The 27,622-nt window shown below is 43.8% G+C and overlaps 1 protein-coding gene across 1 annotated transcript in view; it reads left to right on the top strand.

Moving 5' to 3' along the window:
• Positions 1 to 9,846: 9,846 nt before the first annotated feature.
• The window catches only part of zswim5 (zinc finger, SWIM-type containing 5), a 48,811-nt gene continuing 31,035 nt past the window's right edge, over positions 9,847 to 27,622 (top strand). The window contains exon 1 of the mRNA XM_060905631.1: positions 9,847 to 10,773. Within this exon, the coding sequence (XP_060761614.1) occupies positions 10,245 to 10,773 (529 nt within the window). The 5' untranslated portion in view covers positions 9,847 to 10,244. The remainder of the gene's footprint in view (positions 10,774 to 27,622) is intronic.

Below are 27,622 nucleotides of genomic sequence, written 5' to 3'. Positions count from 1 at the left end.
AGTGATCCTCTGAGTGTCAGTGACATGTAGGTGTGCATCAGCATCTTTAACAGCCTTTCTTTTTCTTCTTTATATCCCTTGCAGCTGCATCCCCATTCCCAGAGGACACGCTTGTGGCTTTTGGGTAAATAAGGCTCGAACCCAGCCAATAACAAAACCTGGCCTTTAGAAAACAGCCATCCGTCAACTGAGATCCCTGACTAGTCAGTCTTTCTGTTTGTGCTGGATTGGATCCTCTCTCTCTCTCTCTCTCTCTCTCTCTCTTTCCTCCATCCTGGACCTCTAAATAACTCTGGGCCAGAGGAAAGAGAACAAGAGAGGAAGAGGATGAAGAATTTGGGAGACGTGTGAAGAGTAGCTAAGAGCTTCTGTCACCTCCAGTGTGAACAACCCAGAGATGTTGGCTGTGTTTTAAATTAAGCCTCTGTCAGACCAGGAAGTGAGACATGCACACACACACTTATGGGGAAAAAAAAGCCTTGTGTGGTGAAATCACACCCTCTAAACACTCTAATAGAACCCAATACACAAATGTCTCACGCAGCACGGTGCCTCAATAAACACAGTGCTGTCAACACAACAAACGCTCAGTCTAGAAGGAGCCTAGCACAAAGCTTAGTTGTCAACTTAAACTGTTCAAATGAGAGAGAGAGAGGGAGAACCTGTCACCACAGGCAACAAAAGGGGCTCAGCTTTATAAGTTTTGCATGCCAAACTACATGCTATCTGCTCCATTGTCTGTTGCAAAAGTCTGTTGTGGTGAGACCAGCATGCCTGCTAGGCATTAGCAGAGCCAGGCGGCGTGAAACAAAAGGTCGAGGTAATTCCTTTTCTTTCACACATGGCCGAGTTTTGCTCCCCACTCAAGCCCGACTCTGAGTCACTTTTAACAAGAGAGTTAGCGCTCCTGATAGGCTGGAGACAGCACAAGCCCCAAAGGGGAGGAGGAGCAGCCGCAAGCATCGGTGCGATAAAATCAAGTACTACAGGTGTAGCTGGGTCCTTTATCGACACCATCATTGTTCACCGTTCCAACTGCTGTGCAGCTAAAACCCACGCACGCACACACACCTACGCACACTATTTCAAAATCACCCTTCTCCCTCCGACTTGCCCCCTCCTACTCGTTCACACGTTCCCACCCCAGAGAGATCGACGTGACGTGCACCTGAGCTCTGAGCCTGAGGCTGACTTGACATTCTTAGACACCGTGTCATCCCAAAGTGCCGGAACGAGCCTGCCAAATCCTAACACGGCCTGCAGGAAGGTTGAGGAAAAGGAGGGGCCAAAGATATTGACACTGGGGACGTGACAGGAGTGCATTATGAACCCTAGCTCTTTTAACACACCCTTATTGACTTCCTCTGGTGAATTAAAAGTGTTTATCACCTACACTCTTGGAATTCTTTCTTGGGGTTCTACTTGAAACTATCCTGGAAAGGCAAACACTTGGTTATAGGGATTCTTTAAGTGTTCCTCCAGATGGCTGAAGTCATGTCTACGCTCTATGTATAGATAAAATTGTTTATGTATGGTTAAGTATTACATCTTTTAAATGGATATGTGGTCTGAGGGAGATATTTACAGTAAAGGGTTTGGTTGAGACTTCTATTACTTGTTAGCTACGAGTGTAAAACTGAAAAAGGGTAACATCAGTCAGGGAATAAAGAAGGAAATTTATGGCCTTGTCGACGAAACCCCACTTGAGCTGATGACGTAAGGTTCCAGCTGTTACGATGGCGCGGTTTAACCAAAGTGTGTAAAAAAAAAAAACAGTCCTGGAGGTAAGAATGTGCTCTGCATCCTGTTAACAAACACCAGAAATCATTTTTGATCTTGAGAGCAAGTTAGAGCAGATCATTCATTTCCTTTCAGTGGATGAGGATTGTCAGAGACGTCTCGTGTGTCAGAGCCAGCGAATTGTGCCTTTGTCTGAAATAGATGGACAGAGGGATTGTGGGATTGAGGGATTGTGGCTGAAAGAATACAGGCCCCGGCATTGTCGTATAGTTATTCCCAAAGAGACTTTGATAGGATTTTTCTTCTCTGCCCATCAATCTTTTTCCAATTACCTGTCTTGTCTCACTGAAATCTATCATAATCGTCGCCTTGGAAACTGGTGGCATCCTCCATTAGGTTTTGGTCTATTGTTTGATTTGTGTAGATGTGGCAACCTGGGGTTTACAGAGCGAGCCGCCTGTAATGATCCTAAATGCTTCCTTTAAGAGAAGGAGACACTTCATTCGTATCATCATGAGACTAATGGATAGTTCCTTCTAAATCTGAGATGAGAAAAATCAATAAACGAGTGTTTCGGAGTGTGAACATCACACATGAAGCGTATATGTACCCATACTGTACATCAGCTGTTAATGTAATACTAGTTCATATTTTACACATTTCCCTAATTTTCTCTTTAACCAAGTGTTGTTTTGATCCAGATGCTTCCTTGTTTACATATTAACGCCAGATCAGCACTGTTGCTCACACTGTGAACATTGTATAGTAACATACACTACCGTTCAAAAGTTTGGGGTCACTTTGAAATGTCCTTATTTTTGAAAGAAAAGCACTGTTCTTTTCAATGAAGATCACTTTAAACTAATCAGAAATCCACTCTATACATTGCTAATGTGGTAAATGACTATTCTAGCTGCAAATGTCTGGTTTTTGGTGCAATATCTCCATAGGTGTATAGAGGCCCATTTCCAGCAACTCTCACTCCAGTGTTCTAATGGTACAATGTGTTTGCTCATTGCCTCAGAAGGCTAATGGATGATTAGAAAACCCTTGTACAATCATGTTAGCACAGCGGAAAACAGTTGAGCTCTTTAGAGAAGCTATAAAACTGACCTTCCTTTGAGCAGATTGAGTTTCTGGAGCATCACATTTGTGGGGTCGATTAAATGCTCAAAATGGCCAGAAAAATGTCTCGACTATATTTTCTATTCATTTTACAACTTATGGTGGTAAATAAAAATGTGACTTTTCATGGAAAACACAAAATTGTCTGGGTGACCCCAAACTTTTGAATGGTAGTGTATCTCTACTTTTAAACGGGTTTACAACAGTACTGGTGTTTGATCAGTTTTTATTCTCTCCGCATTCACTGGATATGAGCAATCGCGCACTCTGATTGGCTACTCTACTACTAGGATATCAGCTCATATACAGTAAGTAGAGAAAAACAAAATGGCGGAACGTGTTGCTGAACCAACCGAGGACGAAATAAAAACTCAAATCGAAAACAAAACCCGCAAAATTGTTAGCAAGTATTTAAAAGAAATAGAAATAGCTAAAAGAATATAGTCGTCCCCCCCCCCCCCAATATCTCCTGTTCCACACTGCAGCCCAGTCAGTGGCACTAATGCACCTTTAAGTTGGTTTACCAACCACCAAAAAAAATCCCTAAAGAAGAAGATGATGACCCCCAAAAAATACAAAAAAAGCAATAAAATATGGAATAAAAGTATTTCAAGGTAAGAACGTATCTTTTTTTTTTATTTTTCAAGAATTATTATTATTATTATTATTATTATTATTATTATTGCATTTTTCACAAATTGCTCCTGTCATTTCACCAGTTTGTTTACATTCTAAGCGGAAATGATTTTGTCGGACGTTTTGTATAAAAAATTTTACTGACCGAATTTGCAAAAAATAAAAACAAAAGTGCTCTGTTTCTCAAAATCCAGTGAATGTGGATAGAATAAAAGTTATTCCACTCAATCTCGTTGTACATGGTGTATAGACAACTCGGTGATACACGCCTCGTCGGCTATCAGCTCATGTACGACTCGATTTCATGGAATAACTGTTAAATATGCAGAGACAGGTTGGTTAGATCTCGAACACTGAGCAGACTAATCACTGTTTTGTGAAAGCAATCATTACTCTAATGTCAATCACTAACGTTAGCTGGCTAGCTTGTTGCTAAGCTACTTGCTATTGTACTGTACTGCATTTTCAGCCTAAAATATTGCATAAATATTTGAAGTTCACTGCAGTAGAACAGAACCAATAGCCATGCAGGCCTATAAAAGAAACTTTTTATAAGATTTTTGTGATCTGACAGAGCAAACAGGCATGTTTTCATGGAGGACTTTAAGTAGGTCTTGAAAAAGTCCAATTATATACCTTAAATTATTTTTAAAGCTCTACTACATACACATACAGTACTTGCCAACGCCAGTGATTCATGCAGTAGTCTACCGATTTTGACAGGTGAACACCGCCGACTGCAATCACGAACAGTGAAAACTCCGAAGAACAAAAAAGATTCGCTATGACAACAAGTTCAAGGTGACTTCGTCATCGGATCATCCAAGCATTCATTACATTACACTACTTTAATGGAGTTTAGCAGACGCTCTAATCCAGAACGATGTACAGCATACCCAGAGGGAGCAGTTGGGGGTTATTAGGGCCTTGGTCAAGCACACTTCAGCCATTCCTGCTGGTCCAGGGAATCGAACCGGCAACCTTTTGGTCAAGCATCAAAGTATTGAGGTGAGGTGAGAAGCAGCATTTTTGTGAAGTACAGTGTGTTGGTCCGATTTCTCTATCAATTTTCTTCAAATATGGCACTCAGAATGCAGGAGAGTGCGCCATTTAACACTGTAGATTTTTTTTTTCCCAAAAGTTTCATGCCCCTGGATCGCACTAGAAGGGTATGACTGTGTCATGCAATCTGATCTACCACTTTTAATTCTCTGGGGGTTGGCAAGTATGAAATACATACTAAAGAAAGCTACAACCAGTACTGACATCGACATTTTTTTCTGCAAAAATGTATGACATGCTGGACAAAAAGCTATTATCTTCTTCCTAAGCATAGTTTGGTGTCACATAACATCAACATCAGACTCAGATAAGGGGCGTGGCTTCAAGTTTAAAGGTGGAGCTGTACCTTACAAGCGATTCAGATGACTGTTTTTCCGATTTTTTTTTCTTTTACAAATTTATGAAAAATTCTTTTGAGCTGAGTGTATGATTTAGGTGTCACGCTAAAGTGGTAGTTATAAGCTTCTCTTACTTCTTAGAAACATTTGGCAAAAAAAAAAGAAAGACAAGACTAAGGATCCAAACTTACCCCGCCAAACAAGTTTCTGCTGATGCTACATTTGGGATACGTCAGGAAAATAATCTGTGACAGGATGTTGTGATAAGACCTGATATGAAGTTGTTCTCTGTTTTAGAAGAGTTTAAGGTGTAATCTTCTCTGTTGTGAAGATGTAGGAAAAGTTCGAGCTTTAGCTCTGACTGTTACAAAGCACTGACACTGGAGACTCCTTCCATAAACGTTAAATAAACATCTGTTCACAGAAAACGTGACCATATTGACAAATATACGTCTGTTGATGTAGAGCGTCTGCTGGACGAGTCCCTCTGAATGAGCTGTTACTATAGAAACGAAAATGTATTAAAATGAGTGTGTTAATATAAGCATGGGATTTGCAGCTGCATCACTGTCAGGGCTGCTGTTATAGAAAATGAATCAACACCTTCTGACCAATCAGGTTCCAGAATTCAAGAGCAATTCAAATTCACTATAAGGGATAAATAATGGATTGTTTCTTTAAGGATATCCCTCTATCCCTCTGTACTTTGAGGAGCACTAGAAGTGACAACACCCCTCTTACACACACACACACACACACTGAGGACTCGTCTCCTGTGCGGTGCGCTGTCAGCTCATCATCTCTCACTCGGTGCGCTCGACTAGACAGCAGCGAGCATGCTGGGATATGTCAGCCAGCAAAATGGAGTCTTCTCATTAGCTCTCCCCACACCTGCTGTTTCTCTCTCCTTAAGAGTCACTGAGCAAACAAACACACACACACACACTCACACACACACATAAACAAACACCTATACAGCTGGATACCTCAACAAGTCAATGTAATGGCACCCTGCTGATGTGCAAGCTCAAAGCTTCAGATTCCAGCCAAGTTTTTATCACAAGAGTTTGCTTCTGCGTCATCAGAATTACAAAAAGAGAGATACAAATAAACATGGACTCACTTTTATGCTACACATCCATTTTGAAACCTGAAAACATCCACATTTACTTCCAGTACTCTATAAAAGTAAAGAAAGTCTGGGAACTTGTACACTAGATGCTCCATACAAACTGATTTAAAATGTGTATAATCATTGACATGTTGATGTTTTCTCGACATGTAACGTTTTCAGAAGCTATATTTAAACATTTCTGCCACGGGAAAGTCTTCAGTTGTTGGTTTTTTTTCCCTGAGGAAACAGGAGTGACTGTTTTATTGCTGATATAACATGAGGAATAGGAATGAACTTGTTTCGTGGATGTTAACCCATTAAATGTCACTAGAAATGGATAAAAATTATGCTGTGTTCTTCAATAAGTACAAAAGTTTAGAGTTGGGGTGGTATAAGAGGAATAAAACACTTCAGGATGTGCTGTTTCATCACGTCATCACAGCACCCTATGCGATCGTTGATTGTTTTGCAATAACAGCACAACACTGTGTGTTTTATTCATTAATTATTATATTATTATAAGATATCAAGATTAGTATCCATTTTGGACTTCATCATTTCAAGATTGAACTTATTTTATTGGAAGAAAAGTTGTGATTCTTTCTAGAAAAGAAAGCAAAGAATCTCAAGAAATCCAAGCTTGAAATTAGTAACTATTTCAAATTATTAATTTGATTTCAGGTTTATTAATGTTATCTTTGTTTTATGATAATCTAATAGTAAAAACATTTTTTTAATGGATTGTAAACAGGGTCGACACGGTGGTGTAGTGGTTAGCGCTGTCGCCTCACAGCAAGAAGGTCCGGGTTCGAGCCCCGTGGCCGGTGAGGGCCTTTCTGTGCGGAGTTTGCATGTTCTCTCTGTGTCCGCGTGGGTTTCCTCCGGGTGCTCCGGTTTCCCCCACAGTCCAAAGACATGCAGGTTAGGTTAACTGGTGACTCTAAATTGAGCGTAGGTGTGAATGTGAGTGTGAATGGTTGTCTGTGTCAGCCCTGTGATGACCTGGCGACTTGTCCAGGGTGTACCCCGCCTTTCACCCGTAGTCAGCTGGGATAGGCTCCAGCTTGCCTGCGACCCTGTAGAACAGGATAAAGCGGCTAGAGATAATGAGAGAGAGAGGGGGGATTGTAAACACATTGAGCTCTGGAAGCTTGCTCAAGAGCTCAACAGTGTCACTTTGGCATGAGTGGGATCTGAACTCACAACCTACTGAAGTTATACATAAGAGTAAGTATGATTCAGGACTTTTATAAGGAATCGGTTCATACTTTTGAATCTTGAAGCAGTTTGTCCTCGAAGTTTGACTCATCACTTGAAATCGTATGTATATGAGCCTCCAACATGAAAACCCCAAATCTCCTTGAGAGATGTGTTGTTCAGAGCAAAGGCATCATTGATTGAGATTACAAGCCAAAGGCCACCCATAGTGGTGAGAGAGTGAGACAGAGAGAGACAGACAGAAAGAGAAGAGTCTCTTTTCACGTCCTTCAACCCACTCCCAGCTGGACTCCAAAACTCAGTCTTCAAAGGTCTGAGGAAGCTTTAAAGCTCCCTCCTGTGTTTTTTTTCTTTTTCTTTCTTTTTTTTGAGGAACAATGAGGTGAAGGCATCTCAACAGGCTGAGAAAAAAGCAGCTTGTTGGCCAGGGAGCTGCGAGAGGCAGGGGATCATCACGAGAAAGAAAGACACGACAACAGTGGGCCGCAGGAGAGTCTCTCGCTGTCTGCCAAGGACCAGAGAGGTGAGAGGCCCTCACACTCACTCGTGTGTGTGTGTGTGTGTGTGTGTGTGTGTGTGGGTGTGTGTGTTATGAAGTTGTGAATGGAAGAGAATGAAAAGTGGCTATCTGAGATGTATGTGGAAGGGGTTTGAGGCAATAAACAACATTCCATGTAGACCATATACTATTCTCACAAACAAGTGATAAAGAAATCATGATAAGCTCTTTATGGTCACATGACTTATGCCCTGTTCAGGCTGGATTCATTTTACATGTGGATTTGTAAAATAATTATTTCAGGAATATCTCTGGGATTATAATTTTTGTCCGAAATCCACTTAAAAAAAAACAGATCACATGCACACATCTGGAAAGATTACTGGAAACATATGGGTGTGATGAGAAGAAAAATATGTACATGCCCTTGGCAATCTATTGTTGATATCAGCCTCCTGATGATGTAATTTCAGCACTATTTCCTGTAGTTTTATTGTCACAGAGTGATGAAATTATATCCTGAATTTCACAAGAAAATTACGCAATACAGACTATTGCCTAAAAGTACTGTATATTGTTGCTGGAGTATATATATATATATATATATATATATATATATATATATATATATATATATATATATATATATAAATCTCATTACCTCTAGCCACTTTATCCTGTTCTACAGGGTCGCAGGCAAGTTGGAGCCTATCCCAGCTGACTACGGGTGAAAGGCGGGGTACACCCTGGACAAGTCGCCAGGTCATCACAGGGCTGACACATAGACACAGACAACCATTCACACTCACATTCACACCTACGCTCAAGTTAGAGTCACCAGTTAACCTAACCTGCATGTCTTTGGACTGTGGGGGAAACCGGAGCACCCGGAGGAAACCCACGCGGACACGGGGAGAACAGGCAAACTCCGCACAGAAAGGCCCTCACTGGCCACGGGGCTCGAACCCGGACCTTCTTGCTGTGAGGCGACAGCGCTAACCACTACACCACCGTGCCACCCGTGTATATTATATATATATATATATATATATATATATATATATATATATATGTGTGTGTGTGTGTAAGTGAAAGGAGCACTAAACAAGGGGTCTGTCAGCTTTCACTAACTTTACTGACACATTAGTGGATGTTTATTTGACAGAAAGACAGTGTTTTAAAGGTGTGAGTGTGAATTGAATTAGTAATTCATTGCCCTTGATGGTCTGTCTTGGTGAATGGCCATCTTTCTCAAAGCTAAAGGACTTTCAGCCCTTTGTGAAAGGTGATTAGGTGACATCACAGGTTGACAGGAAGTGGCCACTCATCCTGTCAAATGACCAAAAAACCCCAACCCTGTCTAATAATAATAATAATAATAATAATCATCATCATCATCAGCAATAAATAGCTGATAGATAAAGGTCTAAGATGTGACAGCGGAGATGAAATGTGACCATGTGGAGCAATTCATGCAATCAGCTGAATCGAAATAAACTGAAAGGAAGCTACATATCTCTAACAAAACATCAAAGTGCATTATGGGTGCTTGTATCATTTGGGCTCTCATATGAATGTTATTTATTTTTAACCCCCCTACATAATGGTGGCACAGTGGTGTAGTGGTTAGCACGGTCGCCTTACAGCAAGAAGGATTCGGGTTCGAGCCCAGTGACCATCGGGGCCTTTCTGTGTGGAGTTTGCATGTTGTCTGCGTGGGTTTCCTCCGGGTGCTCTGGTTTCCCTCACAGTCCAAAGACATGCGATTTGGTTAATATGGGACGGCCTTGGGCTGAGCTGCCCTTGAGCGAGACACCTCACTCCCAACTGCTCCCTGGGCGCTGTAGCATAGCTGCCCACTGCTCTGGGTGTGTGTGTGCGCTCACTGCTTCAGATGGGTTAAATGCAGAGAGGAATTTCACAAGTGTGTGATGAATAAAGTTGTGCTTTCTTTCTTAATCACAACTGTATTATCTGTAATCAATTAACTAATTCACAGAATGTGGTTGAAATTAAAAATAAAGGTCTTTTTCATTCATCCCAGTGAAGTTTTTATGACATCATGCCCATATAAGGAGGTCCGGCTACGCCAAGGCGGTGGAAACGAAATGATCAGACTGGAATATTTTGAGCGCTGATGAAGCGCGAGGAGCTTTGTTTGTTTGTTTGTTTGTTTGTTTGTGCCTGTGTATTAGAACCTGCGAGATGAGATGCAAACTTCTGACCCGGAAGCGGGGTATTTATTCTGTTCAGTGCACGTGACATAAAATCTAAGAGTTGTTTATGACGGGTTCGCGTGAAGCTGTCAACTCGTGCAGCGCGCGCGTGTACGTACATACATACATACATACATACAGGCGCGCGCGCGCACACCGTGTGGATTGGCGAGCGCGTTTGTTATTGCTGGTGACGTGTTTCTCCGCCGCGCTCTCGCCCCTCCCGTTCCTCCCCGGGTCCGTTCCCGAGCCACGCTCTCGTCTTCTTCGAAGTCGCAGTGTTCCAGTCGGTTGTCATGGCGGAGGGACGTGGCGATCTACCGCCGCCGCTCCAGCTCGCTTCACCGCCGGCCAGCAAGCGGCCGTGTCTGCGTCCCGCTCCGCGCGGTCCAGGTCCCGGGCCCGGTCCCGGGCTCTCTGCTGGGCGCCCTCGCTGCCCGGAGTCGTTGCTGGACTGCGCCGCCAAGGCCGTCGCGGAGAAGTGGGCCTTCGAGCGGGTGGAGGAGCGCTTCGAGAGGATCCCCGAGCCCGTTCAGCGCCGCATCGTCTTCTGGTCCTTCCCGAGGAACGAACGGGAGATTTGCATGTACTCGTCGTTTCAGTGCCGCGCCGCCGCCGAGGAGTCTCCGTCCAATACCGGGAGCTCCTCCTCCTCCGCCGCCGCCGCGTCCACCGGATCCGCTGGAGGTCCCGGAGCCGCGTCCACCCCGGCGGGCAGCTCGAGCTCCACCGGCGCTGGCGCGAGCGCAGGAGCGGACGGACTCCCTTTCCGGCGCGGGATCCGCCTTTTGGAAATGGGCTGCGTGGAAAACGTCCTGCAAGTCGGTAAGTGCGCGGACGCCGTGCCTTTCCCCGGGCCCCTTTTGTTTACCGAATTCTCGGAAATGGGTCAAAAAAAAAAAAAAAGGGGCGCTCCTGTTTCCGAAGTTTGGCGGCTGTACAGCAGAGTCCAGACGGAGCCAGGGCTTTTTCTGGGCTCACTATTTATTTTTGGAAAATAAACCTCCCTCTTACACTCACAATTCACTCCCATTAGAGCATTAGATTCGGTGGTCTCAGTGTGAGGAAGTCGGATCTGCTGCAGGTTTAGGGCTCGAGTCTCATTTGCTCATGATGAAATGAAAGACAGGCTTTTAAAGATTAAAGGGCCGCCGGTCCCGGTCTTGGTGTCGGTGTCAGTATGTCCTATCCGACTTCTTCTGCTTCTTTTTTTTTTTCTTCTTTTAACTGATCTGTTTAACGCATAAAGGTTGTAAAAGATCCAAAACCCACCATGATGTGTCATTTGTGCAAGTCGGAAAACCTGTAAAGCGGACATTTGAGCGCTCATTCTCTCCCTTCTCGAAAGAAAGGGGGGAAAAAACAAAACAACAACATAAAAAAAACAACAAACCCCTATTGTATAATCTGCCTCAGTGCTCAGAGGTTTATACAGTCCGAGTTGTCTGTTTTTCACACCGACTCTGAGATAATAATAATAATAATAATAATAATAATAATACAGCATAGAGATGTCTGATTTTAATAAAGCTTCAAATCCAGATCTCATGGCTTTTGTTTATTTGTTGCTTGATCAGGACAAAGGAGCGGGCTGTATCTCAACACCATCACTATCTCAACACAGCGTGCTTATTCTGCTTTGCTGTTGGTTTCTATCACAAATCGTGCTTGTTTATAAGGAATAAAGGTTTTGGGGTTTTTTTTTCATAAAATTAGGCGTACACAATAAGCTCTCTTCCTCCTCCCCCATGATCCAGGACACAGAGCTCTCTCCCATCAATCAGCGCAGGAAGAAAGCCTCTTCTATAAGGCGCTTATTTCAGACAAAGAGAAACCACAACAGATCCATTCCTCTTACATACGTGTGTGTGTGTACTGTAGAATGCATTGATGTTTATGCTTCTGTCTTATGTTTGTGTTTGTTTTTGTGCTTTCTTGCTCACGTAGGCGAGCCGTCAGGATAGACACAGAACGCAGAGACACAGGCTTAGTCATGCACTATGAGTGTTTCAGTAAACAGACTGGTGGCAGAAGAGAAGCCCATGTGAACAGGGATTTAAAACTGTGTAGAATATGTGGCACGAATTTCTGCTGTTGTTGCGATTATTACGCATACATTAGGAGAAGTCGTGCATAATCTTCTGCATGCTTGTACAGATATGTAGAGCGTGATATTGTTGCTGCATGTAACGCACCTCATTAGTCCATGATCAGGGCTAGTAATGGTGTTGGAGCAGAGAAATCAGTCAGCTAGACTTTTTAACAGCGTGACTATTGTGATTATATTTTTTTTTCCACGAGTCTTGTGGGTACTTTTATACCCCTGAGCAAACGCATTGTTCCTCAATAGATCGTATACCGTGGAAAATGTCGTCGAGTATCATGTATCATGATGATTACCCGAAAGCCAGTCGAAGCTTCTAGCCTGCGCTGGTGACGTTTGAAGCGTTTACTCCAGCATGTGGTACTTCAGACGCAGGGTTATCCGTAGGCCGTGCTGTCCGGCGAACACAGCCCACCTTTGTGAGTCGGCCGGCTTTAGTGTGTGTTTTCGTTTCTTGAAATAGCACTTATAGGATTCCCCAAATCCCCATTACACTTAGGTGTAAGGAGGCCCATGAAAGCATACATATAGCTGATTGAATAAAGAAGCCGTGACCGGTTTATTCTTACAAAGCTCTACTGTGTTCCTGCGCATGTGGAAATGCGATAACTCTGCTGTAATGCAATAACACAGGCGCTTATTTAGCCACCTTGAAAGGTCTCGTTCACGTCTGCTCCACACCTTATAGGGAGCCTACAGATTAAGTCTACTTTCTCAGGAGGAAACTTCACGAGCAAACGGGCAGGGATACAGCGAGGTGCTCCGTTTGGTGATGGTTAGGGTTATGGTTGTTGATTCCAGCAAACATGATATAGCTGGCTTAACGTGGATGCATAATTATATTGTGTTTATAGTCAAATGATCTGTGTTCAACTTCCTGTAAAGACCATGTAGTGGTTTAAAAGAGGAATCCATTTACATCTATTTATTTACTTTGACAATATTATGATCTCCTCTTCAGCAACCTGGGATTTGAACTCACCACCTTGTGGTGCTGATATTACATTATTATGAATTGTAGTACATTTTCCAAAAGAGTCCTTTGCACATCAACAGCTGCTTTTCTAGTCTTGACAACTTAACAAAAAGTCAGCGAAATGAATGAAGTCAACTTAAACATACAATGTCCAAAGTGCATTTTTTGAATGCGTGCAAAAATAAACAAAACAGTGAGATTTTTTCAGGAGCTAAGCACGTTAGCTTGGTTGGGGGTCACGGTAATGTGTTTAAGGCCCTGCTCACACTACAGCTCGTAATGCGTTTGCGAATACTTGGCGATTTAAAAATTAAAAAAAATTGTAGCATCACTACCAATCGTGAATGTTCTCCAAGCTTTTGTTTTTTGGTGTGACCCCACCTCGTGAGTGGGCAAAAACTTTGCAAAGAATTTCAACGCATGCATTGAAATTTGGTGGCAATGTTTGTTTTCGTCGGCAAACTAAGTGGTGAATACTCACAGACGGGTTTGGGGAGTCTTCCCAAAGCTCGGGGAAGCATCGCCAAGCCTCTTGAGATGTATTCGTCTCAAATCCATATTTCTGATGCTCACAGCAGCGAGGCATAGCCAAACCTTCACCGAGGTTCATAATTGGTTGGGCGAAGGGTTCTTGAATATCTGGCGACGATTAGACGGTGCGTTTCTGATTGGCGCTGATGTCACGCGTTGTCGAAATCGATTGAGCAAGGCATCAGCGATGCGTACAAAACCCTCAAGTGTGCCTACTAGGAAAAACGCCCGGTCTCCTCAAAAGAACATCGTGTTCACCTGACCACAACTTTTAGCTCGCCTCTACATCGCCACCAAGACGCCTCATTTTCATTGATGACCCATCGCGAGCTGTAGTGTGACCGTAGCCTAATGTTGCTTATGTTAATTAGCTTGAGCAAACATTGTTTTGTTTCATCATCTGTCCAAACACGAGTGTCATTTGTGACCACGCTTATGTTTAGGCATAGCTATAAAATTAGGACTTGTGCCCTGGGGGGAGAAATTTCCATTCCTGTTTTTCGCATCATCTTTATGAAAGGACGGAATTTTTTTTTCGTGATCTTCCATTTAGATTTTGTTTAAAACTTTGTCACGACATATAACGTTGTTGTTACTTGCAGCAACATGAACACTGACAGATCGAACACTTTCACCTTTCCTTCAGTTTGCTATTCGTTCTCAGCATTTTGAAGTGCAGTATACTTTTCTGATGTCAGAATAAAGGCAGTATGGCCACACGATACGACTATAATGCTGCATTTTGTCATTCATTTTAATAATCCTGACCGACTCTAATTAGATATAAAATCTATTTTCTCATAAACTCATCCAAATTCCTTTTTAGACATTAAGGCCCCGTCACACTTATTTGGAATTAGCAGGAATCAAGCAGAACCAGCCGGAATGAAAAATTTTTCAAAATTCGTGCCACATTTGGGCGGGAATTTCAAACTGACCAACGTTCTTACAGCTTTGTAAGAATGCCGTTCAAATACTTAGAATGCACTTCGAATCCACCTCGAATGATTCTTGCACATTCCGGGTGTATTAGCTTTCGAATGCAGTTCAAATGTAGTTGGAACACAGTAGGAATACCTAGAATGCTTTAAGAAAGCACTTCGAATGCCGTACGAGTGCAGTTCGATTGCTGCCCGAATACCACCCGAAGTCTGGTCAGAAAGTGCCTCGAATGCTGTACGAATTCACCTCAAATGCAGTCAGAACGCTCCCGGGAATAGCCGCCGAATATGTTTCGAACGTCTAAGAATTCAAAGAGAATGCAGCTTGAATACTTAGAATGTACTTCGAATATCCCGGAATATACGAAGAATTTTCATTCCGACGGCATTCCGGCTCATTCGAGGCACATTCTGGCAGGATTTGAAGTGGCTTGCCATTTCAAATTTTCCCTCGAATGTGATCAGAATGTTTCGAATGCTATTGGAATGTCGTAATATTTACAATGCAGTTAGAATACACTTCGAATGCCGTTCGATATTTCTCCTCTTCAAACGCACCTCGAATGTTTTGAGCATGAGCAAAGCATTCGGGCCGGCCACAAGAATGGGCCTGAATGTTTGGAATGCACTCAGAATGCAGTCAGAATTTTTAGAATGCACTTCGAATATCCCGGAATATATGAAGAATTTTCATTCCGACGGCATTCCGGCACATTCGGGATATTTTGGCAGGATTTGAAGTGGCTTGCCATTTCAGTTTTTCCCTCGAATGCGATCAGAATGTTTCGAATGCTGTTGGAATGGCGTAAGAATATTCAGAATGCAGTTAGAATACACTTCGAATGCCATTTGATATTTCTCCTCTTCAAATGCACTTCGAATGTTTTGAGAATTTTCATTCTGACGGCATTCCGGATCATTCCGCCTCTAGTGTGACTATACCCTTAAATAAAGCCATGTTTAAGCCCACTGGGTTTCATTGGCTTATTAAAAGCTTGCTTTACTGGCACTTTACGGCACAAAATTTTTAACATTGTGAAAATATCCTGCCGTGTCGCAATGAGATATTTTTGTCCTATCGTCCATCGCTGCTTTGCATGGCTTTATGATGATGTGTAAAGGCGTGTTTGTGTGAAACCCTCACTCCCTCCTTCCCCTTCTTTTGTCAGCAGTAGACGAGACACGCTTAAGTGCCAGAAGACTTAATACTTGTTTTTGTTGTTTTTCTCAGGCCTCATTTTTTTTTTTTTTTTAATCCTTCCTTCTTTGAACCTGGCAGCCACAAAGGAACCGCAAACGAGGTGCAGAAAGTCGCTCTGATGTTTAACGCCTACGCAGGGCCTGGGGTTTCACACTACAGCCTGTGCAAGGAAGCCAGCTCTGCTCACAGATGTGTCAGAGTCCTCATCGTGAGCGTGTTAGGCATCTCCTGTGTTTCTAGTGTATTCACTAGTGCTTGGCTCCCTAATAAGTGTGCTAGGCAACTTGTACCTGGTCTGGTGTACTGTATTAATAACACATGCTTCCCATGTGTCTTAGGTGTTCTCGGAGACTTGCAAGGGCCTCAGAAACGTCTTCATCAGTTCACAAGCTTGCTGTGTGACCCATCAGAGCCTACAGGTGCGCTAGGGAGTGGACCAGGGCCCTCGAAGTGTCTGAGACCTTCAGAAAGTCCCAGGCTTCTCGCTGTGATCTGAATGCACGTTTGACAGCTTTTCAGGTTTCCATAGCTAAAATAAAACGAGGACCCTTGATGCACCATTGTCGGTGTGTTAATCAGAATAATTAATTCCAGAGTGTGTTTGTGTAAGGCTCCTCCCCCAGGCCTGGTTCTTCTGCTTCCAGCTTTGAGTCAGGCCCGAGGATTATTATGGGTCATGCTTTGTTACCCAGCTGTAGAAATTCCTCTTGTTTTCAAATAGAGGAGGAGGTGAGTATGGGTATGAGAGTGAGGGTCCAGGGGGTTGTTATGAGCGCACAGCTGTGACGGGGCGTTTTTATTATGGAGGCAAAAGTTGCACCAGGATCCCAAAGGGACGAATCGTTGTTTACTTCCCTCAGAGTTTTTTTTTTTTTTGCATCTTCGAGCTTCAGAGCGATCCTGCCCTCAAGCTTTCCGCTTTCCGCTTTCCTGCTCAATCCTCAGATTTTGACGGGCCTTTTTGGTGTTAGTGGTTTCTCCAGGAATGCGCAAAGCCACAGCGGTTTGGGTTTGTGTGTGTCTGCTAATTCAGCTAGTCTTCCTTCGTTTTATCTTGGTTTATTAGTTTAAATTTAAAAACGCACCAAAGACTGTTTTCTTTCGAACGCTGTGGCGAATCCTGCCGTGCATTCTTGCTATCATAAGCAGTGGTCGACCGCGACCGATTCAGAAAACAACTCATTTTAAGTGATGGTTTGATCAAGCGCATTTTTTTCCCTCTATTTTTCCCCTCCGCATGAACCGCAGCTATTTTTGCGCTTTCTTTTTGGCGCAGTTATGAAAGAAAACACTTCCATATGAGAGAAAGACGGCAGCTACCGGGCGTCTGCTCTGTGACAATGCCGTGACGTCTCCTTCCAGTGTCAACGTCTGCGTCATTTCGGTCTTTGTAATCGGGACGCGTCTCATTTAGACCCACGTGAGTGCTAATCCCGCTCCGTCTTTCAGCGCCCGCTCGCGACAGTGTTTAATCAAGGTAATTAATTCCATGCCTGCGAGTCTCAAAGAAAATCAGTTAAATAAATCGTCTTTTTTTGCACTTATTAAGAGTCAGCGTTGAAGGACACGGTCATTAAGCACTTTTTTTTTCTTTCTCTCTTCCTCCAAGTCTTTATCAAAGGAAGGAAATTAATTTGAAAGTAGCGAAGGAGGCAGGTACCTCATCAGCACAATGTCGGAGACTCCGCGAGTGAAATAGGGAAGACTAAAGAGGAATTTTCTGACTGAAAGACGCTAAAGAAAGTGAATTTGAGAGGGACAGAGATGAGCTGATTTATCAATTATATCCAAATAATATTGTCCAAATGCGCATGCTGGAGTTATGGTGGCCTTTTAAAATCATCGCCACTATCCTTGTGGATTATTAGAGACGATGCAGTCTCGGATTGGACTTTTTTCTTTCCCCCCCCCCGTTTGCTGGACCAACAACACTGTAGCTCTGGCTGAGGAATAAATTTGACAGTTGGTTAAAGAAACCTTATTGTGATGAAAGCTGTACTCCTGACTGTTACAAAGTGCTGGCACTGGAGACTCCTTCCATCAACTTCTAGTTCTAGAAACATCAACCAATCGGAATCGAGAATTCAGCAGTGCGAAATGTAATAGAATACATAATTGTTCAGTAGCATCATTGTCACTCCTGTGAAGTTGGTTTGATCGTACGGGAGTCTGGGAACTTTCTAGAATCTTTTCCTCCCCTTACTGATTAGATAGAGCGCTAACTCCCTACCAGGGGCCAAAGTTCCCATCCCTGCCCCTCGTCTGCCTCGTGCCCTTTCTGTCCTTTCCGAGGACCTGTTCTGTTGAATATACAAACAGTCACATGACAATCTACTGTATCAGTTTACTCCCAATCCTTGACTTCATCCAACATGGGCGATCTCAGACGGACGTCCTTGCATTGGGTTCCAAATTTTAATGCTGTTTGTCTTACAAAAACGCTTCATGTTTCCGTAGCATGCTCCTGGAAAGCATAGAAAGCATTCAAACTACAATGTGGGCTGAATATCGTGAATTATTATTATTATTATTATTATTATACATGGAGCGGCACGGTGGTGTAGTGGTTAGCGCTGTCGCCTCACAGCAAGAAGGTCCTGGGTTCGAGCCCCGGGGCCGGCGAGGGCCTTTCTGTGTGGAGTTTGCATGTTCTCCCCGTGTCCGCGTGGGTTTCCTCCGGGTGCTCCGGTTTCCCCCACAGTCCAAAGACATGCAGGTTAGGTTAACTGGTGACTCTAAATTGAGCGTAGGTGTGAATGTGAGTGTGAATGGTTGTCTGTGTCTATGTGTCAGCCCTGTGATGACCTGGCGACTTGTCCAGGGTGTACCCCGCCTTTCGCCCGTAGTCAGCTGGGATAGGCTCCAGCTTGCCTGCGACCCTTTAGAAGGATAAAGCGGCTAGAGATAATGAGATGAGATTATACATGGAGGACACCTTTTTTTTGATGGAATAAAAACGTGTTCTATTCCCTTCTAGCGGGTTTCATTCATTTGGTTTGATAGCATGCAATATTGTTAGCATATTGCTTATCCTATGAGTATTACGTCACTCTACCCAATGGAGAATGAGCGTTGAATATGGTCAAGACAATGTGACGTCACATGTCAGAGACGTAAAACTTCAGCGCTAGCAAGCAACTTGGACGATTTGTACACAAACATGGCCGCCAGGTTTGCTTCATTAAATATGGAAGATTTTGAGAGATTTTTGAAAGAGAAAGACGCGTTGAACACCCGAAAGGAATGTCTCATCTCATTATCTCATCTCATCTCATTATCTGTAGCCGCTTTATCCTTCTACAGGGTCGCAGGCAAGCTGGAGCCTATCCCAGCTGACTACGGGCGAAAGGCGGGGTACACCCTGGACAAGTCGCCAGGTCATCACAGGGCTGACACATAGACACAGACAACCATTCACACTCACATTCACACCTACGCTCAATTTAGAGTCACCAGTTAACCTAACCTGCATGTCTTTGGACTGTGGGGGAAACCGGAGCACCCGGAGGAAACCCACGCGGACACGGGGAGAACATGCAAACTCCGCACAGAAAGGCCCTCGCCGGCCACGGGGCTCGAACCCAGGACCTTCTTGCTGTGAGGCAACAGCGCTAACCACTACACCACCGTGCCGCCCCCGAAAGGAATGTGTATGGATAATAATAATAATAATAATAATAATATGGGCTGGCTTTTTTTCATGGTATATCAGATATATTCCATTCAGCTACTGGTCTTCGACTCGTTCAGTATCATGCTAGCTGAATAGAATATATCTGATAGACCACCAAAAAAGCAAGCCAGTATTATTTAAATATTCAGAATGAATGAATGATGATAAAGAGTCTCTTAAGTTGTACGGGACTTCCCATTTCCCGAATTATTTTCTCCCAATCTGTCATCAGCTCTCACCTCAGGTTGAGTTATGAACATGGTCTTTCTTCTGGCATGGTTCCTTTCTGTTTACTCAGACAGACAGCATGCCGACTTGCTTAATGTAAGCACATTTGGCTGTAATTGCCTAACAAATGCCGTAGAATTCAAGGGAAAACGAAAATGGAAAGCTGTTTTACATATATTTTAAATTTCCATCTTCCAAATTCCTGTCTGTTTTTTTTTTTTTTTTCTTTTTTTCTCCGAAGCCTTAAACCTGCCCAACCTGTGACTTCAGGCTTCGCTTCAAACCCATGCTAATTTATGGTTACATCCGTGCGTGTGTATGTTTATGTAATGTAATGGTAGGTTTGTACTCCTTGTAAGCGCTGTATAAATAAATAAAATGTTTTATTATACTTGGATCAGTTCAGTTCTCCGTGTGTGTGAGAGTGAGTGAACGAGTGCACTAGTACCCGGAAGGTTGTTGGTTCAAATCCCAGGACTGGTACAGAATTACTGTTGGGCCCTCAAGCAAGACCCTTAACCTGAAACTCCTCCTTTTGTTTTTTTTTCTTGAATAAATACTGAATGAAAATGATCACCAAAGCAATCCGTCCAAATGAGACAAGGGAGGGGAAATGGGAACCAAATGGGGGGGGAAGAGCACGAATAATACTCGAGGCACATTCAAGGTCGAGAACAGAGACCGGAGTTGCACTTTGGCTTGGGAGGAAAAAGAGGAGAAAAGGCCCTCCATCTGGGGCTGTAAGACTAAACTGAGGAGTGCAGGAAACTCATGCCGCCCTCCCCCACGGCAGCCCCTTTCTCTTTCATCCAGCTGAGATTTGCGGCAAGGGATTTTTTTTTTTCCCCTTCTCTTTTTCTTCCTTCTGTGGCCAGTTCACATGGAAACTTAATTTTCTCAGTCTGGACGAGGGAGGAAGGATAATGCACGCTGGAGATGGGGTCAAATATCCTGCCAGAAGGCAAAAGAAGGGGAAAAAGGGCCCCAGTCAATGGCAGTTAGCGCCGTGCAAACCTCTATGCAAATGCCACACGGCTGTGTTTAACGTGTGCTCAGGAAAGCCATGCAAAGCACCTGAGCTTTCTACTCGGGTTAACTCCGACATGAATGTCTCGTTGTGTTTGATTAAAATAGAACTTGTGGAAACAATTGCAGCTTGTTTGCAATTCAAGGAATGCATCGTTGTTGTTAGCATAATAATCTTTTTTTAAAAAAAAATTATTTTCTCATTCTTTTGGCTCCGTATCACCGCTGTGGTGTTTACACACAGATGGCGAAGGGCTTCCCTTTCTTTCATGAATATTTAAAAAGCCAGCGCTTGCTAACTGACGTCTAAATGCGCCTGGTTAAGCATTAAGGGCATGTGCGATTTTAATTAAACCTCCGTTAATTAAGATTCAGCATTGTACTCTGTATTATGAATATGGACGTATAATCATTCAGTATAAGTAACACGCTCTATCTAAAGCCCTTTTATGAAATGTTTCATTGTGATTTATTTCCAATCAAACCCTTTATTTAGCGTCTGGAAGCTTCACGTGTCCAGGCTTGAGCGTAAACGTTTCCGAATTCAGACGCACCACAAAATGGAGGGGGCTTTTATTTGGGACAGGGCCAAATCAGTGACTCGTCGTCATCTCGTTCTCTCTCTGAAGCTACCTACTGACTCTGAGGTGCGAAAACCAGCCTGGGTTTAAAACCTGAACGCACCTCCACCCTGAGGTAAACGAGCATTCGTGGCTTCACCTCAGAGGAACCTTGGAGTCCTGTTTTCTTCGAGGAGGGCCGGCGGAGGCAGCGAGGATGTTTGTGTAGCCACGCCGGCACTGTTGGCACACTGCTCCTCTGTCTCGAGTGCAGATGAAGTCACATGTACAAAGCAATGTTGCTAAGACATCGTCAGTTCAGTTCCCTAATGCTTGAACGCCTGGAATTTTGATAATTGAGTGTTAATGTGGTGAAATCTGAAAAGCTGTAGGTGTTTCGCAAAGGATGGAAAGCTTGTATGTTGGAAGTGTGTAAATTATTCTGTCAAGTGTGTAAATTATTCCGTGAATTGTGTTGTCTTGTCAAAGTGTTTAGTAAATGCGCCTTGGTGTTCTCATGATTTGATTTGAGACCGCTCGGTGAGTCATGGTCTTTTGCGAGATGTTTGGCTTGAGGAAGAAATGCAAGCTGTGTTTGTGTGCACGCGTGTGTAATGTGGAAGGTTTCATTCTTTTTTTTTTAACCACACGAACATGAGTTTTCCTGCTTCATCACCTCTGCACACGCTCACACCTTAAACTGCACGTTCAACGTGCTGCTTTGTCAAATTTGTCCGTTAAACAGGAAAAAACACAATCTCAGAAGATGAGCCACATGCAAACCTGAGATCAGTGATATGCAGACACGAGCAGCACTAATATTTCGATGCTTTGAGCGAAGGTGAAACCAATATCTTTGTGCGTGTGTGTTTTTGCAGATGGCCTAGTCCTCCATTACGGTAGATTAGGTTTAAAGTTGAAGTCTTTTCATCGTGGCCTTCTTGTCTGTCAGCACTCGCATATGAGAGGAGTAAAAATGGCGTGAGTCCTAAATAATGAAAAGGCTATTCATGAGTCAGCCGCTCTTTCATACCCCATTTTACATGGTGAGCTTGGACGTCACCCCACCCTCCTCTGTATCGTATGAAATATTGATAAAACTGAGGATGGTGTGAGTCTGGCGAGCAGCGTGGCTAGTGCAATATAAATATCAATAGCCCTTTCTCCTTGTCCTGGCTCTCTTTGTGCCTTTCAATTTCAGCCCTATCTGCCAGCAGTGCTCACACTGATATGGCCCATTACACACTTGCTTTTCTGAAGCAACCCAGGAATAGATGACTGCAGGAAAACGGGTTTGGGGGGGTAAAGAAGACAGAGGGTGAGTGAGAAAACAATCAAACTGACACATGAAAGGTGGAGTAAATAACTAGCAAGTGGAGAGGGTGAGTGTGGATGTAGGGAAAGACGGAGAGACACCTCATTAGTCTTGGAGGCCTCCTTGACTTTGGGGCTGACAGTCAACATGTCAGGGCAGCAGACATGCAGAGAGGGGGCTCCCCCTGTCCTCGGCCCTCCATCCTCTATCCACCCACCCTCGCACACATACACACCAACCCCTGGCTCTCCAGCTTGATTAATCTAGGCAGCATGGGGGAATCCATGGCCTAAAGGTTAGAGAAGCAGCTTTGGGACCAAAAGTTTGCTGGTTCAATTCCCTGGACCAGCAGGAATGGCTGAAGTGCCCTTGAGCAAGGTGCCTAACCCCAACTGCTCCCCAGGCTGCTCTGGGTACGTTATGATGATGATGATGGACTGAGCCGTCATGTTATACAGACCCCTTTCTCTATGGGGCCTTGTGCTTAGATCTTTGGTGACTTAGCAGTCCAATTTGTGACCTACAGTGGCGTTGGCAGTCTGGGCAAGCAAAGGTGTCTCCGGGTGGTTGGGCTAATAGCCGCACCTTGCGAGCTGTACGTCGTTCTTGAAGCTTGATCATCCGTCGATCCTCAAAGTGCTTCACGCCAGCATAGGATGTTGCTCACCACTCGGCTCGATTAAGCGCTTGCTGCTCCCAGGTGTTGATTGAAATGTCACACATTTTTTTAGACTTCAGAACATCCTTGTACCTCTTGTACCGCCCCCCCTTGAGAGCATCGCCCATTTGTTAGCTCCCCATTGAAGGGGGCTTTTGGTATCCGGTTGTCCTCCATTTGGACAAGATGCCCTGACCAGCAAAGTTGACACTTGAGTGTTTCGATTCCTTCAATGCCACAGTGTTCCAGCTGGAATGCTGGGTACGTTATACGTCGCTCTGGATAACAGTGTCTGCTAAATGCATGTAATGTAATGTAATGCAGCAACCATGGGGCTATACGTCTGAACACGTGTGTGTGTGTGTGTGTGTGTGTGTGCGTGTGCGTGCACAATCCCAAACATCACCACTTCCCTACAATTCTGCCCACCCCTCCTTTCCCAAATCGATAGGCAAACACTCTGGAAATGCAATTCATCCCATCAGACCCAGCCAGCAATCCTTCAGAATCAGACTGCTGGTCTCTTCCAAAAAATGGTAGCTGCAATACGTTTAGCCAGCTGTGTTGCACGGAAGACGCAATAATCAATTGTCTCGCTCTGTGCTTGGTGTCTTCATCCATATTGAACCGACATGGCATCCATTTCCATTGTTTATGCCTCGTATGGATGCGTAGCTGCAGTCATCTTCCTTCACCTGCCTTGACTAGCACCGGAGTCATGTGTAAAGGAGAAAACAATGCTTCGAATATACCATGGAGTTGTATAGGCTAAGGGTGGGGTAAGGGTATTCTGAAACGCGATTGTGTTCCTGGTCATGGTGTAACAGGATAAGAGTATCAGGGGCAGCCATTGTGTGACCGTAGGAAAGAGAGGGGGAGAGAGAGGGCATGAAGAGAACGACAGAGGACGGAGTTCTTCAGTAAAACCCTTTTGGACTTTCCCAGGATGGGCACCTAGAAATAAATACCCAAGCTCTTTTGGAGCCATTCCTTCCTAATGATATGCTCTGTGGAACTTGGTTTTATTTCAGAGTCAACCCAAAGAACCATTTATGATGCTGTTTGTAATCTTGGGGGTCATTAAAATGAGAACTGTGTGTTCTGCTTGATTGCATGAAGTCAAGAAGAAGAAGAGTGATGTCCAATGTGTCACGGCTTTGCTATTCAGCAAGCTTTTTACTGGCACGGTGTTTCTTTTTGCACATGCCAGCATTTATGATCTTTAGCATGACCGATCCAAAGGCAGTGCATCAAGGCCACGTTGTGAATAAGGTCGCTAATCTGATTTTGATTTGGTTCTCCAAAGGAATGTCCATTCGCTGCTGAAAAATTTGGAGGCAAAAAAACAAATTTGCTTTGCGTTTTCTGATTTGTCTACTAGATCTTAAATTCTAATCATTGCCTGGTCTAATTTCTCTTCAGAACTTGGGAGCAATAAGCAATTTTATTTTATGCTGCGGTAGCACAAAAAGAAGCGGCACCCGGCGTCAAAGCGTTGAAAGTGCACCGGCTTATCTAAAAGATAAAAACAAGCGTGCGACAGTGGCGTTAAAGCGCAGCCCATGAAAGCCACAATTAAACATTATCTGATCTGATTCCTTCAGAAAGTCTCATCAGCCCTAGGGTTTTTTTTTTTTTCTTCTTCTATATGTAACAAAGGTCTTTCACTTAAGTTTTGAAAGACAGGATATCACTACAGGCAATAAAAAGCTGCATGAGTTTGCAATAAAGCAAGAAACACAGAACTGCTTTGTACAAATGCATATCATGCCATTAATGCCTCTTAAAAGTTAGGCACTAGATCTCGTTTCCATAGCCTTGTGTGAAGACTTAATTTACGCTACCGTACACCCTAACAATGACTGCGCAGATTGTCATGGTGGCCGCAGTTGAACGTTTGCTTCTTCGCAAAGCTTATTACCGTTCTAAAGATATTACGCAGTAATGGATGCGTTCGGAGCCGACTGACCTGCGCCTGCTGCGCAATTTGTTTTCATCAGCCTGTAAATGGTGGATCATTGTGGCTGTGACGGGAAAGCACAAAGGCTTCCTAATGAAAGCCAGCATCCCTGGCCATGTCTCATCACCGTGCGTGCTCTCTGCAGTCTGGAAACAGGTGTGCTCTTGCTTCCAAGGTTTCATTTAGAGAGTGATTTAAAGGAATATTCATGACCACTATCTTTCATCGTAGGCTTTTTCTTATGGGGAAAGGGAGGGAGATTGGAGGGGGGAAAAAAAAAGAACAGGGTGGTGAGAGGGAGGGAGGGAGCAAATCAGCGGGTGATTGAAGAGGCCTTTCTGGGATAATTCAGTTTGATTGCAACCTCGCTCTCTCATTACTATTCTAGGTCCAACATAGAGAAGGGCCTTAACCGTATGAGCCCTGCCATTAAAAGTTCTCTGGGTCTCCTTTTCTCCCAGTTCGCACCTCAGCTACGGCGTCTGAAAGTTGAACCGGAACTAATTTGAAATATCCCAGCAGATGTACTTCTTCCTAACGGGTTCATCATGCTTCCTAGGGGCCATCAAGAGGTCATCGGCAGCTACGAGTCATAGTTTCAGGAGTCCCCGAGCACTGTTACAAACAGAACTGCATCAGCTGTCATATTGAATCATATTTTTTACCCAGTGGGTGTTTTTTGCTGCATGTGGTTTCCATGAAAAGCGGCGCCTGCACAGGAAGTCGGCTTCATAATTCTTTTTCTTACAGCAACAAGCACTTCCTCTGTGGTCTCCTTTCGACTCTTCACCTGTGTCATACTTTTTCAGATGATTCAGTCGCTTTTGTTTTGTTCCATGATCAGTCACTCACGGAGGGGATGAAAAATATTATAAAGCCTGTTGTCATACGTATGATTTCCATATAGGTCGTGCCAACAATAAAGCCGTGTAGATTATCTATAAGGTGAAAGTGGTTAGCAGCACCTGGCTTAGCTATTCATTCAGCATTCCAATGACTAACTTGTCCTGAACACTAGGCTCCATTGTGTGAGCCAAGCTAGTTCCAGGATGGCATGTAAATTGAGGAGGTTGGGGCTTAACAGATTATTACAAAAGTGTTGTTCTGGGAACTCCCCAACCAGCCCCTGGTAAACCATGTCATCAGAACCCTTGACTTGGCACGTCCATGCTTCAAACCCCAATGTCCTGACCAAGCAGAAGCAGGTCTCTTTGCAACTCCAGGTCTCTCAAACAATACTTAAGCTAGTGGTTTACTTCCTCTCAATTTGTTACAGAATTGCAAACCAAGCTAGGAGATGAAAAGATTGAAAGGTAAAATCAAAACAAAAAGGAATGATACCAGTGGAAGATCTTATTTCAGTTTTTCCTGTGTGGACTATAAGCTCTTCTTTACATAGCAACACTGTGTGTGTGTGTGTGTGTGTGTGTGTGTTTCTGGGGTTTTCCCCCTCCTTTCCCTCGGGTGCTCCTGTCTCATAGAGTTCAGCCCAATTCAAACATGGTGCATGTGTCATAAATGCACACCCCGGCTTTGAAGCCAGAAGAACGGCACAATAGCCGACTGGCCCTCCATTCGCCTCCACTGACAACCTAGAAGCCCCTTTGTGTTCTGCGAGCTTTATGCTCATGTTCAAAGCTTGCTCTTCACTCCACTTAGGAAGGATTGTGTTCCAATGTGTTGGCTGAATGCAGGCTTGGTTCAGAGATAATTATCTTTGGTATTCCTTTCCAACATGTCATGCTTGACAGTAGAGTATTGTTTTGCCAATTTTTCCCTTGATGAGATCCCATGAAGTACAGTTTTTCTTGACATTTTGCTGAAACTGCTTGTAAATTGTTCCGATAAAGGTTCTTACTAGCTCGATTACTTCATTGATGAGCACCTGCAGACACTGCAAGACTTGTCATCAAAGAACGTTAATTCTATTCAGTTCTCACTGATGACAGAAAAGTCCCCCTCCCTGTGCTTGTGCCTCTATTAACACCTCTTTCCCAAACCTTGCTCTCTGCATTATTAACGAGGTCTCTCCCAATTAAGATGGATAAGCCTGCTCTTTAGGGTATTTGTTCAGGTAAGATCTCTGATTAGCATATCTGATAGATCTGCCTTCTCATGCTGATTAAACCCTTTCCTTGTCCTGGGGCAACTTAAAAAGAAAGAGCCTTGTAAATGAGGAACATCTACCGCCGTGTGGAGACACACGCAAACACCTACAGTGAACTGCAGAATACTGAAAATGTCGCATCTCATTTTCTCTTATCCTGTTTAGATAATCAGGTTAAGCATCCGAGCTTGTGCTTATGATTTCTAAGGTCACATTATGGAAAAACGCTTCAAAGAAACCGGAGTAAAATCTTTAGCACAAACCGCTGCCTCGAGCGGGCATTCAAGGACACGCAAACAGCGCCCAAACCAAGATTGATGCCCACGTCCCGCAGGAACAGAGCTCAATGCTGCGCCTATAACTCAAACTCTGTCCATATAATCAGAGACCAGAT

The sequence above is a fragment of the Neoarius graeffei genome, chromosome 23 (genome assembly GCF_027579695.1).
Source record: "Neoarius graeffei isolate fNeoGra1 chromosome 23, fNeoGra1.pri, whole genome shotgun sequence".
NCBI lineage: Eukaryota > Metazoa > Chordata > Actinopteri > Siluriformes > Ariidae > Neoarius > Neoarius graeffei.
This window is presented reverse-complemented; position numbering and strand designations above follow the sequence as displayed.